The 15,205-nt window shown below is 35.6% G+C and overlaps 3 protein-coding genes across 5 annotated transcripts; 1 reads left to right on the top strand and 2 right to left on the bottom strand.

Annotated features, from left to right (window-relative positions):
- Positions 1 to 108: 108 nt before the first annotated feature.
- Positions 109 to 2,697, bottom strand: LOC105631895 (P-loop containing nucleoside triphosphate hydrolases superfamily protein). The gene is made up of 2 exons (XM_012214111.4): positions 1,609 to 2,697; positions 109 to 636 (listed from the first exon to the last, which is right to left on the bottom strand). Exon 1 carries the CDS (start codon positions 2,515 to 2,517, stop codon positions 1,639 to 1,641), a length of 879 nt encoding a protein of 292 aa, XP_012069501.1. The 5' UTR covers positions 2,518 to 2,697; the 3' UTR covers positions 109 to 636; positions 1,609 to 1,638.
- A 447-nt stretch (positions 2,698 to 3,144) lies between these two features.
- LOC105631896 (BTB/POZ and MATH domain-containing protein 2) lies at positions 3,145 to 7,542 on the top strand. The gene is made up of 4 exons (XM_012214113.4): positions 3,145 to 4,070; positions 4,709 to 5,057; positions 6,459 to 6,735; positions 7,233 to 7,542. Exons 1-4 carry the CDS (start codon positions 3,634 to 3,636, stop codon positions 7,406 to 7,408), a joined length of 1,239 nt encoding a protein of 412 aa, XP_012069503.1. The 5' UTR covers positions 3,145 to 3,633; the 3' UTR covers positions 7,409 to 7,542.
- Positions 7,543 to 8,260: 718 nt separating this feature from the next.
- MPK16 (mitogen-activated protein kinase 16) lies at positions 8,261 to 14,101 on the bottom strand. Of its 3 annotated transcripts, none has more exons than XM_020678506.3 (10): positions 13,312 to 14,101; positions 11,675 to 12,083; positions 11,408 to 11,535; positions 11,200 to 11,259; positions 10,511 to 10,660; positions 10,241 to 10,396; positions 9,909 to 10,120; positions 9,715 to 9,816; positions 9,449 to 9,609; positions 8,261 to 9,053 (listed from the first exon to the last, which is right to left on the bottom strand). In XM_020678506.3, exons 1-10 carry the CDS (start codon positions 13,333 to 13,335, stop codon positions 8,761 to 8,763), a joined length of 1,695 nt encoding a protein of 564 aa, XP_020534165.1. In that variant the 5' UTR covers positions 13,336 to 14,101; the 3' UTR covers positions 8,261 to 8,760. The 3 variants fall into 3 exon arrangements, with proteins under 3 accessions (XP_020534165.1, XP_012069504.1, XP_012069505.1); XM_012214114.4 differs by having other exon boundaries at positions 8,261 to 9,041; positions 13,312 to 14,100; XM_012214115.4 differs by having other exon boundaries at positions 8,261 to 9,038; positions 13,312 to 14,100.
- Positions 14,102 to 15,205: the final 1,104 nt, after the last annotated feature.

The following is a 15,205-nucleotide window of genomic DNA, read 5'->3' as shown; positions in this document are numbered from 1 at the left end:
TTTTCCTTATAAAAAATATTTGCAAACTTTTTTTTTTTTTTTTTTTTGAGGGCACATTTCCAAGATGTTGGAAGAAATTGTTCAAGTAGGCTCTACAAACCAACCAACTGCTGTTTTCAAATCTAACAAATAATAATAAAACATAAAGTATCAAGAGCCCAATATAATTTTTTGGGAGCCACGTTGCCCAGAAACGAACAACTATAGCAAATCCAACAGACTAACACCTGAACCTGATATATCATTTTGTTAACAAAGATACCTAATAAATCATAAAAACTTCCTTTGAAAATTGTACAACATGAGGCAGCTCTCTAATTCAAGAATCCCCAGCCTCTACAAAAGATATGAACATGAAAGCTCCTCATATGATAAATAATGGTTTATTGCAGAATTCTTATTTTCACTTCAATATCCATACTCAGTCACAGGTTAGAAGGAAAAAAAAAACTTATAAATGGGGCATTTGATGAATGAACTTCAAAACAGGTTGCCGTGCACAAACTCTGAAATCATAAAATAAAATGATTTCAAGTTCTCCCCTCCCTTGTAATTTCTCTTCTTTCCAGTATTGTTATTTGCGATGGTGGTTCCAATGAACAAATAACTTGATAAATAAAGCTGTTATCCCATTCCCTGCAAGGAAAGAACAATGCCAGGAGCATATGAGGAGCAAACGTATAACTGCAAAATGTGGATACAAGGGGAAAAGAAAATTTATTTCAAGCATTCCCTAGATCCAAAATCTTTCTACCATCCTTTTTATCTTTCATAACAAATCAGGCAAGGCTCAAAGACAACATTCTCAGAATTTGGCCCAAAAAATTTGGCCTGATTAAAGCAGTCCAGTTGCAGAATAAAACAGGGGTTTATAACAACTAAATAACCTTTCATCAACTGGCTGATCAAGGCCTGACATATTTTGAACTAGTGGTTCAGGTTCCCAATAGTTCACCATGTCTAATACATTTTAAGCGCCAACAAGCATTACTTACAGAAAAAGCAACCGAAAATAACTTCCACATGGATGAAAATAGCTTTTCTTCTCATCCCTCAAAGAGAAAAAGAATGAGGGAACTTCATTACAAAACTATAGCATTATAAAGCACTGACCATACGAATGAATGCTTGAACCAAGAACTTCGTTAACAGTACCAATGATACAGCAAAACATGCTCATGACAAAAATTACATATAATTATTAACTTTTAGTAGAGATTTGAGAAGAGAATAATGCTCCAAATTAAACTAAAAGAATCCGGGACATGGAAACAATGAAATAGAGACAATGCAATGAGAACCAAATGCAAAGCCAGCCATAAATAGCAGTAATGATAATAACAATTGGGAGGGAGTCTGTCATAATCGAATTGGAATGGTTAGCGAATTAAGCCATTCACCTGAAATCTACAAATAGAACAATCAGATTTGATCTATATCACCTCAGTGTGTAATGCCATAAACTCAGTCAAAATGCCTTCAACTTTTTTGCAATCCTATGCTATTGTGTAAAACTAATGGGAAATAAATTGAAACCAAAACCATTTGAGAGAAGAGGAGAAAAAAAAAAAGGAAAGAAACCATGAAAAACAAGCATTTCAAAGGTACCTCAACAGCAAAACGAAAACCAGTCCTCAACTAAAGCACTGGTTTCCTTTGCCGAACCTTAGCCTTCTCAGCATCAATGATGGATTCTACAAGCTTCACCGCACTATCCAATTTCCCCTCAGCATTCACAACAATATAATCAAAATTCTCAGCGTGCGTCACCTCTTCTCTTGCGGTAGCAATCCTTACAAGCAAACTCTCTGCAGTCTCAGTTTTCCTATCAATCAGCCTCTTCACAAGCTCCAGTTCAGTCTCCGCAACCAAAAATATAAAAACAGCAGAATTCCCCAATATCCTTCTCAACGTCCGTGCTCCCTGTATATCTACCCTCAGTACAATATCATACCCTTTTCCCGCAAACTCTTTGATCTGCTTTTTTGGTATACCCTTATAATCACCATAAACAAGTGCATACTCTAACAGCTCATCTCTCTCTACCATTGATAAAAACTCCTCTTTTGATACAAAGTAATAGTCTTTACCATCAACCTCACCTGGCCTCATTTGCCTACTAGTTGCAGTCACAACAAAATGCAAATTTTCTCGTACTTCTCTTAATTTTTTAATAACAGCATCTTTGCCAACCCCACTCGGGCCACTAATTACGATGAGTAAGGGATTTGGAGGTGGGCGAATCGGGTCTGTGCTAAATGAGGAGCCTAAAGAGGTCTCAACGGCCCGAAGCAATTCAGTTTTACTGGCTTTTTCAAGTTGTGGGATTGCGGATTTGGGTTTGCTGGTATTCCCCATTTTGCGATAGGAGGCAAAAAATCGATGGCGAGTATTAATGAAATTGCAAGAATTTGGTTTATGGAAGACTTGGGAAGAGAGAAAGTTTTTGGGGAATTGAGATTTTTGGAGTGGAAAGAGTGGGAAGCGAGAGCGAGGGAAGCAGATTCTACGAAACATGAGGGTTTTGAGCTGGTTGGTTAGATCATATGCAGAGAGGAAAGCGGAGCATAGAAGTGGGACTAACAGAGATAGAGTAAGTTGGGGGTTAGGGTTTTAGCTTTTCGGCTGCTAAAAGAGCGGTAATTAGTTTTTGATTCTATTCTATTTGCTCTGATTTTCTCAACAAGATAGGAAGTCTCTAGCCACATCTCAATAATTATAGAGCTTTCATTTTTCTTAGTCAAAATTTTTGGTAATTATTTGTAATTTTCTTTTTTTTTTTATATATCTGAACCGAATCTATTATCAAATATAATTATTTATAATTTTAGATAGAGTTTTAAGAGTCAATTGTTCAATAAATTTAATAAGAAATTCAAGTTTATTTATGAACGAATTTAAACTCGAGCCTATTTTTTTATGAAGCTCAATAAAATTAAACTTAGCTTATTTGTAGTATTAATTATGTAAATTATGTGTTATTATAAATTTATTCGATTTAGGTATTTTAAAATATAATAAATGTTCTTTTTTGCATTTTACATTAATGTTTCCACCCAATTAGCATTCAAGTAATTAGGACGATTAGATTCCATTTAAATGAAAGGACAAAAGCATCAAACTGCAGAACTCAAACGTTAGGATGTCAAATTAAAAAGAAAAAAAAAAAAGAGCTTCCATGTACAGAACTTCCACAGCCTCATCAAAACGCACTTTTCTTACACATGAGACGGTGACTGAGACCCTTCTCAAAGTAAAAAAAAGATTAAAAAAAAGAAAAAGGTATTGAGACGAAGCTTCTGACAAAATTTAATACTATAAAGTAACGAACATCAAAGGTTTCTTTTTTCATCGTTCTCTCTATTTCTAATTTTGCAGCCCGCATTTCAGGTTACCTTTCGCATTTCCCAATCTAATCCGCCGAATCCCTTCTCCTTCTCCGCCTTCACCAGATCTAATCTGTCCCCTCCGCCTTTCTTCCTCTTCAATTTCAGGTTTTTACCTCCCAATATTCTTATCTCCGAAACCCTAATTCTCTGCAAAAACCAAAATTCTGATCTAATCTGTAATTCAATAATATCAAACACAATTATCATAAATTTTCAAACATATCCTACCCGTTGCCTGTTGTTGATGGGCACAATTAGAGCTAGCACCGTAGACTTCTACAAACCCACGTCAAACTCTTCCCCCTCCTCCTCCTCTCCTCCTTTCCCAAACACCACCTCCACTTCCTTCACCGAGACAGTAAATGGGTCGCACGAGTTCAAGATCGGTGGCTACTCTCTATCCAAGGGCATGGGAATCGGCAAATATATAGCATCAGACACATTCATCGTCGGTGGCTACGCGTGGGCAATCTACTTTTACCCCGATGGAAAGAGTCCTGAAGATAACGCGGCCTATGTGTCCTTATTCATAGCCCTCGCAAGCGAGGGCACCGACGTCAGGGCGTTGTTTGAGCTCTCGATGATAGATCAGAGTGGGAAAGAAAACCATAAAGTTCATACCCATTTCGGGAGAGCTCTTGAGAGTGGACCTTATACACTAAAATACCGCGGCAGTATGTGGTCAGTGTTTTTGTGATTCTAAATGTAGTTTTCTTGTTTTTTATAATAGATTAATGGGTATTATTTTCAAAAGCTAAAAACTGTTTATCTTTTTTTTTTTTTTTTTTTTTTTTTTTTTTTTTTTTTTTTTTTTTTTTTTTTTTTTTTTTTTACTAGTTGATGTGAATTATGTACTGCAAGCTAGAAATGTATATTATATTAACGACCTGAAAATAATTCTGGTGATTTATCTTTTCTAATGCTTACATACGAATCGGTGTCAGATTTTCTTGTTAGGCTAGAGAAGCTTAGTGACAATTGTTGATAAGTGATGACTCAAATATAATCATGGCGTTTTCCCCCTACTGCAGTCTTCCCGAAAAGTTTCAGGATTGAATTGCAGTCTCTCCGTAGTTTTTCTCCATTAAGATATGTGACCCTGCCTTGTTGTATCATAATACTAAACTATCTGGTTGGACAGGAGCAATGCACAAAGACATTTTGTGGAACAAAATGTTTTCCCCCCTCAAAAGAAAATTGTTTTGTCATCTGGAATAAGTCATATATTGTTCTTGATATAGTTTTCTGTAGTTTAATAGTGTGGATTTGTTAGTGGTGTAAAAACACAGTTTAACAGCTTATATTATCGGATATTGCAGGGGTTATAAACGATTTTTTAAAAGAACTCAATTAGAGACGTCAGACTATCTCAAAGATGATACCCTGGTAATTCGATGTTGTGTTGGTGTTGTCAAGTCCCACACTGAGGGACCTAGGACCTACACCATTGCAGTACCACCATCTGATATTGGTCAGCATTTTGGAAAGTTTCTAGAAAGTGGAAGGGGTGCTGATGTAAATTTTGAAGTTGATGGGGAAATATTTTCTGCTCACAAGTTGGTTCTTGCAGCACGCTCACCTGTATTTAGGGCGCAACTTTTTGGTCCAATGAAGGATCAAAGCACTCAATGCATAAAAGTCGAAGACATGGAAGCCCCAATTTTTAAGGTTCTTTCTCTCTCATATGCACGCTAATTTGCTGCTAAAACCAATCGTATTTGATTTTTTGTTCACAGTTAATGGCTTACAATTATGATCAAATAATAGTTTTCGAAAAAGAATGTATTTTCAGGAAGCTTAACTGTTAGGACTTATTATCTCAGTTATAAAAGCTTTCATCCTGTTTGGCTATTTATGTCCCTTTTTCCTTTCTTTTGTGGACAAATTGCTGCATGGGGAATGCCATTGTGTTAGCACTTCTGTCAGACCTAATGACATTTTAGATGGTTCATTTCTAGAGGGTTATGGCTGCAAGTAACTTGAGGGACTAGCAACTGTTAGTTGAGAAGCAAGAAGAATCAGACTATTGTTCATGTTCTTTTTTTATCCTCATTGTGGATTTATAATTATTGTTTTTCTGTTAGCATTTTAATTGCGCCAAGTTAGCTGTCAGTTGTAATGCATCTAGTTGTGTATGGGTTTTGGGCTTTAGAAATGGATTCTATTTGAACCTAGTTTCTTCTACTGTTGATTTTGTACCTTAAGTTTCTGCTGTGGCCTCTGTCACATAGTGATTCATTCTCTTTTCATTTCTTGTCATATTTAAATTCTGAAATGCAAGCTTCTCCATGGGGTATTATAGGAAACATATTTAATACTATTGCTGTGTTTGAGGGGAAATTTCTGATCATGCTGACAGTGAGGATGTCTTGTTCATATCACCAATAGCATGTAAATAATTTGTTTATGGATATCAGTAAGTGGATGATTATATTCTATGTTAAAACTGCATTTACTGCTAATCCTCAAGTATCATGTGCTTTGTGCTTTATGATTTATGTGTCAATTATGAGATTGTTATGTTCTCTGATAGTGGTAAGATTTCATAAGCAGAGGTAGCTTGGTTGGTTGGTTGCCTTTGTTAGGTGAGTAATTGTGGTGCCATACACAAATGTACATCTGGATCCATCTCCTAAGGGCTGCTTCTTACTCATCCAGCTAAGGTTTATCATTCTTGCTTTTCTTCCTGCTTGCTCCAACTAAATATATTTAGTCCATAATTCGTCAAGTTGGTAGCAAGTTTGATAGCAGCTATGATTTATGTTATTTTACCTACATTCTCTGTTGATTATTTCCTATTTTTTTGAATATGCTTTTGACAAAATTTTTATGATTTCAGCAGCAATTTTCCGGCTAAATAGATGAAATCATAAAATTGGCCTTGGATAAGTACAGTGTACTGTCCTCCTTCTTTGTGACAGATACTGATAATTTTCAATTGAATTTAGTTTTAACTTATCTTGACATTTGATGGAACTTTTCATTTCTTGATTGCTTGGTGAACAATTGAGTTCCTTATTTATAACTTGTTTTTTCTTCTTTTTTTTATCATGGGTTGGATTTCTGCAGGCATTACTCCATTTCATTTACTGGGATGCCCTACCGGACGTGGAAGAGCTTGTTGGTCTACATTCTAAATGGGCTTCTACACTGATGGCTCAGCATCTGCTTGCAGCATCAGACCGTTATGCCCTTGACAGGCTTAGATTGCTTTGTGAGACTAGACTGTGTGAAGATATTGCCATAAACACTGTTGCAACAACACTTGCCTTGGCAGAGCAGCATCAATGTCTCCAATTAAAAGCTGTATGTCTCAAATTTATTGCGCTGCCTGAAAATTTGAAAGGTAGGCTTTCTTTGCACATCCTGTGTTTAGGTTTTGTTTCTACATTTTAGCAAGATGGCTTCTCCTATGAAGACATGGTCTACTATGTTTTTAGAAATTTCCCTTGGGTGCTGTAGAAACCTTGTCTATAGTTTTTTGTTGGACTTTAAGTGGATATAGTTATGTGCAACATCAACTTTAGATGCTTCGTTTGTTCTTTTATATTGTGATTATTGCTAGTGAACACTTTACTGTGGTTATAGCTCAGAGAGAGAGAGAGATTACTGCTGGCCTTAGGCAGTGCCCAGTGCTTGTTGCATCTTTTCTCGACCAATTTGCTATACTGCTGTCATCTTCTTATTTTGAGTCTGACATAAAGAAGTCTGCTGTCTATCTAATCACATGGCTTGTGAGCCATTTTTTCTCTTCTGGATTTAGAGTGGCGACTGCTTTATGGGTTGGGAATTCTGTTTAATGGATTCATTACTAACAAGAAGTTTTCTTGTGAATTGTTTCAGCTGTTATGCAGACAGACGGATTTGAATACTTGAAGGAAAGTTGCCCTTCTGTCATTACAGAACTTCTGCAATATGTGGCTAAAATGGGTGAGCATTCTGTCATCACATGTGGACATGGAAATGAGAGTTTAGATGGTGATATAAATGGAAGGCGAGTGAAGCAAAGGATACATTGATTTAGGAATAACAGAGCTTGTTCTATGGGAAAAAACAAGAGCTTGTTAGGCTTAGACATTTTTGAGATTGTACTAACACTTTACTATTTATAATACAAATTTAATGGTAGTGATTCCTTTTTGTTGGTTTTCCATTACCTTGGATCCCTGGTGAATTCTTGTCTGTTATTATGTATCAAGTAGACCTTTTTTCCAGAGCATCTATGTACTCTTTCTTATGAATATTTACTGCATATGCAGTACATTCCTTTCTGGAGATGCCCTGCAGAAGGAATACTCCTGTAAATGTATTTGCATTATGGTGTAAACCGTTTGCTTCTAGCTGATTATTGATTGCTAATTTATTTTGTCAAGCTGACACAGTTTGTCAACATTCATCTCTTCAATTATATTAATTACTAGGGTTAAAACGTTGCCTTGAAGAAGCCACTTGGTACCTAATACATATGGCATGGCACATTTGGGAGCCCATGATATGACATGCTTAACAATTTGATTTGGAGTCTGACCATTAATCTCTGCAAATGGACCACCTGTTGCAACATCTCTAATTAAGACGGCTATTTTTCAGAGATCAAATACAAACAAGAGCCACACAGCTTTGCTCCGCAATTATTAGCTGCTTACCCAAAATTAAAAAATGAACAACTTGAATGTTATCAATGCTAAGCTTTCCGCATACAAGAAAGATCAATCAACAAACATTGGAGTTCTTCAAAAGTAAAATCGCAAAAGCAAGCCTCAATCAAACTGTTTCCAGGTTTCCAAAATACAATTTTATGTTGTATCCTAATATCCAAGTCTACTTTGCAAGCAAGTTAACCTAGATGTTTTCCCTCAGTGAGTCGCATGTCAAGAAGAGAAGGTTCTTATTTCTGGTGTAAAATAACACAAATAAAGTGAAACAACAATCAACTATCAGGTGGCCCCAAGAGAGGGGAAAGTATAAGTAATAGCTTACTTTTATCTTCCAAAGACTGAAAAAGAAAAGATAAAGGACTTAGTAAATCAACCAATCCCTTTGCCTTTCCTCATTCATGATATCATACATTCCTTGTATCTTGGTTATTGAGCTAAATCAGAGAGCTATATATGGTCATGAATGGTAAGCACCAAGGAACCTGTTCAACTAAATTAGCGATATGAAATACAACTTGCTGCATAACATCCTCCAATAGAAGTCCCAGACCTTAGATCTTCTTATGCCTTTGAGCCCGTAGAAAACACCACTAAATTACAGCAGTAGGAACATATGAATTTCATTTTGGTGGCAAGATCAATCTCATGAAATGTGCTCCAGCGACTGCCACCATTTGGTTACAGGCAGCCAAGCATATAAGTCTGTCACATCATCAGTACCAGTGATTCCCAGGCCCACCTTGAGCAGCAGCAACTTTCCTTGCCATGTACTGAGGTTTTGGCTGTAAGCCACCAGAGCCTTCAACTCCTTCATCCTCTCCCCTTTCATTTTTACAGACAGAGTTTCTTCTTGGATATGAGCAGTTCGCAGCAGTATATTGAGTTGAAATAGCTGGGTTCCTGACCATCCTTCGCTGTTCAAGAGCTTCTGCTGCCGCACAATTGTTATAACGCAGTACCGAACCGACAACTTTCCCAGGTCTAGCAGCACCTGCTGCAAGCCCACCTAGTCATCATTATATCATGTAGGAAAAAGTTCTAGAACTAGGTCCATGTGTGAGTATGAGAAAAGAAATATGAGTGCAAAATCAGCAACCTGAAAAAGTACCTCAAGTTTTAAAATTACGATGGTGTATTCATCTTAGTCTACAAGTTTTCATACGAGAAAAGAATCAACACTACTACCTCTCATACAGTATGTTTCTTATTTCTTTGGTAACTTAGCATGTACAGTGAGAAATTGATTTGATTGGGTTACAATCAAGCAGCAAAAAAGGAGTTCTAGACAAGGCAAATGCTGCAGAATTGTTTTCTGCCAAGCACATAGCAGTACAGAGAGATAAGAGAAAGCATTGAATCATTCCGAGAATGAGAGGGAAAACTAATACAATTATTTCATACCTTGGATACTTTGAGGAACTTGAAGAGGAAGCCTTGTCATTGGGATGCCACCACTACGGTCCATATGTGGCTTCTCAATATCTTTGATAGAACATTTGGAAAGATCATTTGTTACTTCCACTGAATTTTGCACTGTGTTATCTGAATATAACACACATGGCCTGCACACAGATTTTTCATCAATGCAAAGACAAAATACCAAATTCAATTATATGACAGTACATTATCATGGCACACAGAAAGGAACAACTTATTTATAGAGATACCTGGGCAAGGATGCATGCTGCCTCTCAGGTGGAGTAACAGTCGCACCATTTCCATAATGCTCCTCTAAGTAAGCAAATTGCTTTTTGAAATGGTCAACAGCACTGCATGGGAAAACAATAAATACTCGAGACTCTCATACAGCACCAATGATTAAATTATTTCAATAAAAAATAAACAATCAAATATAGAAAACCTTGGATACATGAAGCCTGTTGGCTCTGAACCTTCCAAGTATTCTTTCAACATTTTGGGATGGTACTCTAGAATTTCTCGGTATATGAGCTCCCTTACATCTTCCTTGGTTATCCTTCGCCTCTCAAATTCAAATTCCATCTTAGTAACCGGTTGAGCAGAAGGCTCTCTCTCCACTTTGGCCAAACCCTTGAAATATGGATCAGCAAGAGCCTAAGAAAATACAACAAAAAATGCTCCATTAGAAGAGTAGGCATTTCACCAAAATTGAGTAAGAAAGGCATAAACAAGGCATATTACAAAAATATGCTTAAGAAGGAAATAAACAAATACCTCTTCAGCAGTGGGTCGATCCTTAGGTTCAAATGCCAACATCTTTTCCAATAAACGAAGTGCAAGTGGATCTGCATTAGGGAACTTTTGGGAGAAAGGAATGGGCTTCTTCTTTCTCATGCTGCTTAAGTATCTCCGAGCTTTTTCATTGCGTACCTGTTCATATAATAGTAATACTTTAGCAAACAAACTACAAGGATATGCTGCAGAGTAAGTGAACTACAAACCAATCATTTTCCCATCAACACAAACTCATCAAAGAAAACATACCCTGGCAATGGCTTCAGGGGATGGAGTTCCCAACAGATCAGTCATTAGATCCAGTTGATGGACTACATTTTTCCCAGGGAAAAGAGGTTTTCCCGTTAAAAGTTCAGCAAAGATGCATCCAATGCTCCATATGTCTATTGCTGGTGTATACTGAAAATTAAAAACAGAGATGAATATAAGAAGGTGCTGAAATACATATGGTAATAAACTAAGGTAGCTTTTGCAGGGAGATGGCACCATGTACAAGCCATAATCTATATTAAGCCTTACTATCACATAATATAAATGAATATTGCATGTTAACAGATCTGACCTAAATACACAAATTAACCCCTTCCCCTTCTCTTCCGACTCTCAAATGAAAAGGCAAGTAGCAATAATTAATTGCATATGGGCTATCAGTAGGTGCACAACAATAGGTTGGGTAATGGCCCAAGCAGATTATATCCTTAGGCATGATATAATATATTCTTCCAACAATCATGGAAGAAGGAAAGCAATTCAAGAGCTATAGTGAATGCGCTTAAAAGAACTTCTACGACAAGCTTTTGTGGGTAAGTCAAATGCCATGGTGAATATAAAATGTAAAATAGATGAAATTCCAAACTTGTAAACATGCACCCTCAAGCCCATCACAAGATCAAAAGATTGGATAATAACAGCAAATGATAAGGGTAATAATTCTGCACCTTTGAGAAAAATGATCCACACAATTCAGGAGCCCTATACCATCTTGTTGCAACATAGTCCTGTGGGCAAAGGAAACAGAAATGATACAAGCTTAAACATTGTTGTGGTACCACAAACGTAAATGCCAAAAAAAATGATGAAAAAAAAAACAAAGATAATCTACACGGCAATTAAATATTTTAAGCATCATATCAAGAGAGAACTTACTGTCCAGAAAATGGCAGTTGGGGTATCGTTAAATGCTACTCTTGCAAGCCCAAAGTCACAGATCTTCAGCTTGCAGTCAGCATTTGCTAAGATATTTTTTGGTTTTAGATCCCGATGAAAGACATTGGCTTTAAGACCACAGACAAATTTCCACAAAAAATGATGAAGAAAATCAGCAAGTTTGCCCACACAAAGTAGCAAATGCTCAAAATTCAAAATATTACACTCAGAAAAAGTAATGCAAAAACTGTAGGCTCAGCCAATCACCTGTGTGTATATATTTCAGGCCTCTAAGAAGCTGATAAAGAAAGAATTGATAATGTTCTGGTGTTAAATCATCATTTGCTTTAATAACTTGATGTAAATCAGATTCCATCAGCTCAAAGACAACATATATGTCCTTAAATTCCCGTCTGGATGGAGGCAACAAAATGTGCTTGATCTCCACTATGTCAGGATGACGCAAGAGCCTAAGAAGTTTAATCTCTCGAAGTATGCGGGTAGCATCAGAAACATGTTCAAAGATGTCATTGATTTTCTTAATTGCAACCTTTTCTCCAATATGCGTATCATATGCTGAACAAACAACACCATAGCTTCCTTTACCAATTACTTCCTCTATTTTGTACCTGCTCCCCTCACCATATTCAGTGAAGAAGTCCACATCGACAGATGACTACAACACCAAACATTAAAGAGGAGAAGAAATCATGCCAAATGAAAACTATAAACAGAACTGAACTGATTTATAATATTATTCAAATATAATTCAATAGCAATTTTTGGTCATATATTTATGCATACACATTTATTAACGAAATTAACTTATGTAGTCTAGATACTCCTTATGTTGGGACAGTAAAAGCAATTAGGCCTATAATTTACTTCAATTGTGACATTTAATGGCCTAACCTTCCCATTGTCCGACAAACACATAGATTTGACCCCAGAAACACCATCCCATCCCTTACCATTTAGCTTTCAGCCAGATTTTAATTATTAAACAAAATGCAATTATTTGGTATGCTTTATCAGCATCACAACAATGATCACAATAATACAAACAAAAAGCGGAAAAAAGGCTCCTCATATTTATCAGTAAGAGAAGTCTACATTAGTAGATAAAGTAAATGGAAATAAAAATCCAATTCAGAGTAGAAGTAAATGCAGAAGGAATATGATTTTGTTGATCACTGGGTAGGGAAAATATGGTCTCTACAAAAGAATATAAAATTTCTTGTAAGTGCAATTTCATTCTGGGACTCATCAAAATACACCCCCCCCCCCCCCAAAAAAAAAAAAAAAAGAGAGAGAGAGAGAGAGAGAGACAGAGAGACAGAGACACACACACACACACTGCAAGCCAAGAAATAAAAAGGGCTGGATAAGAAAATAAACATTTCTTATAGAAATTCTCTCCTAAACCAAGATAAAAAATGATGGCATATTAACCACGAAACTAAAGATTCAAAAAATAATAATAAAGCAGAAAAAAAGAGGCAAGGCTTAAAACCATGCATACATTACATGGAAATAATATTATAGTGGGAGCTGCCACAATTTTGCAATGGGGGGATAAGAATAGTCAACGAAGCTTAGACATGAACATGACCAGCTCCGCCCACACCCAAATATACAGGAATTATAGGCGATGTAGAAGAAGCATCCAGTACAAATGGAACCGTAATAGTAACCCTATTGAACCAATAAAAATGCCAAACCTACTAGAAATTTATATTTTAGCCCAAGTACTGAAAATACTGAACGACTATAGATTCAAAATCAACTCTCTCTAATCAGAATAATGAGATTGGTCTTGCTTGAAGAGAACCGTCATATACGGAGCTACAGAGATATATAAACACTCACACAAAGAAATATATAAATTAAATGCTTGAATTTACCTTTTTTCGTTGATCAGGCTGCATCTTAGCAACAAAGCATCAAAACCCTCGAAAGTCGAAAGTGATTAATCAAGCAGAATTTGCTCCCCAGCCTCGATAAGAGGGAAGAAAATTTAGCTATGCTTAACCGCAGTTTACCAATATCAAATGGGACCAAACCATTCTGATAAAGTTGAGATCACAAAAAAAAACCATGAAAAGCTGCAATCAAATTTGAAAGAAAGAAAAACACCCGGAAACAAAACTGCCTCGAATACACCGTAATGGTAAGATCAAAAGTAAAAAGAGGGAAAAGCAATAAGCTTTACAGTATCCGAAGCAAAACTGCGTAAATTTGAATCAGACTTGATTTTGAAAGCTAAAGAAAATGAAAGAAAGAAAGAGAGAGAAAAGGGAAGAACGGAGAGTGTGTCGCCAAAAAATGGCGGATGAGACTAAAATGTAATAGCTGGAAAAGAAAGAGTACAGATCAAGGCGAAGTGGGTATTGTACAATTAAAGCGGATAATACTAAATTTTGGAGAATCTAAAGCAGAGGCGATAATCTCTTCTTGGATTTCTATATTTTCTTTATGGATGGTGTCTAAAGAACAGAAGGAAAAATAAAAGGTAAAGTTCTGACAGGAAGAACGATAAAAGAAATTGTTTTTGCGGAAGTAGCTGTGGATCTCAAAGGAAGACGAAAAGAGAGAAGAAGGGAGAGAACTCAGAGAACAAGAACCAGAAACATGAAGTGGTGTACTTCAAGTTGAAGGCTTTTTTGGAGAGAAACAATATGGGACGAAAAATTGCTTGTATTATTTTATTTATTAAACATTTTTTAATTCATGAAGTATTTTTTAATTTGATAAAGGCTATTAAAGTGGGGTTGAAAGGCAGGCATCATGATTTTCAGTAAATGACATCTTTGCCACTGGACATTGTCAAATTTACGAAAATAAGGAAGTGTTCTGTTATTTGGGAATGCATGTACATAAATTCAGAATTTTATTATTTTAATATTACAACGCATCAATTTTTATTTTCACCCGTTAAATATTTTAATTTATAAAATTATTTATTAAATATTTTAATTTTTAAAATTATTTTATTAAATAATCTAATTTATAAAATTAGATCAATTAAATACTTATTAAAAAAAGTTAAATTTTATAGAAATTATAATTTTAAAAATTACGTTAACTATATATCAAATTAATATTTTATATAAAAGCTGAAAATTTTAAAACTTATTGATATTAGTGTTGAAAAGGTTATAATATTATCGAAATTTACAAATTTAAGCGTATTATAAATCATTTGTAAAATTCAGAGCGCAACAAAATTAAAATTGAAAATCTATAGATTAATTTATTTATTTAGCTGCCATGTTTGGGAAGACGAAGTATTGAAAAAATAAGAGAGAGAAAATAGTTGAGAAGTCACTTACCGAATGTCAGTGTGGAGAAATTATTTAATTAAAATAAATTGAATATTAAAAATCATAATATCCAATAAAAAAAGAGATAGATGTTGAGATTAATTATCCAATGAAAACTCCATATTATCCATTGAAATTGACTGAAAAAAAGGAATAAGTAAATCAACCACAGTGGATGTGCTCAGGATAAGAGACACTCACAGATCACAATTGGATGGAATGCTATCATTTGCATGTGCATCACATGGCTTTTGGAATCTTGGATTGAAATTATAAACCAAACCTTTATCCATGTCATAGCCCAATGATTGTCAACACGTTTCGCTTTGCAGGACATTATGGTAATTCAACAATCATATTCATTATAGCTTGATTATCCAATTAGCATTTCTTTTTTTTTTTTTTTTTTAATTTTATATAACGGAGGGAGCTAAGCTCCAAAGACAGCGTATCTACAAAGCCTGAGGTATGAAAT

The sequence above is a fragment of the Jatropha curcas genome, chromosome 7 (genome assembly GCF_041381405.1).
Source record: "Jatropha curcas cultivar XTBG-Jc1 chromosome 7, XTBG_Jcur_1.0, whole genome shotgun sequence".
NCBI classification, from domain to species: domain Eukaryota; kingdom Viridiplantae; phylum Streptophyta; class Magnoliopsida; order Malpighiales; family Euphorbiaceae; genus Jatropha; species Jatropha curcas.
This window is presented reverse-complemented; position numbering and strand designations above follow the sequence as displayed.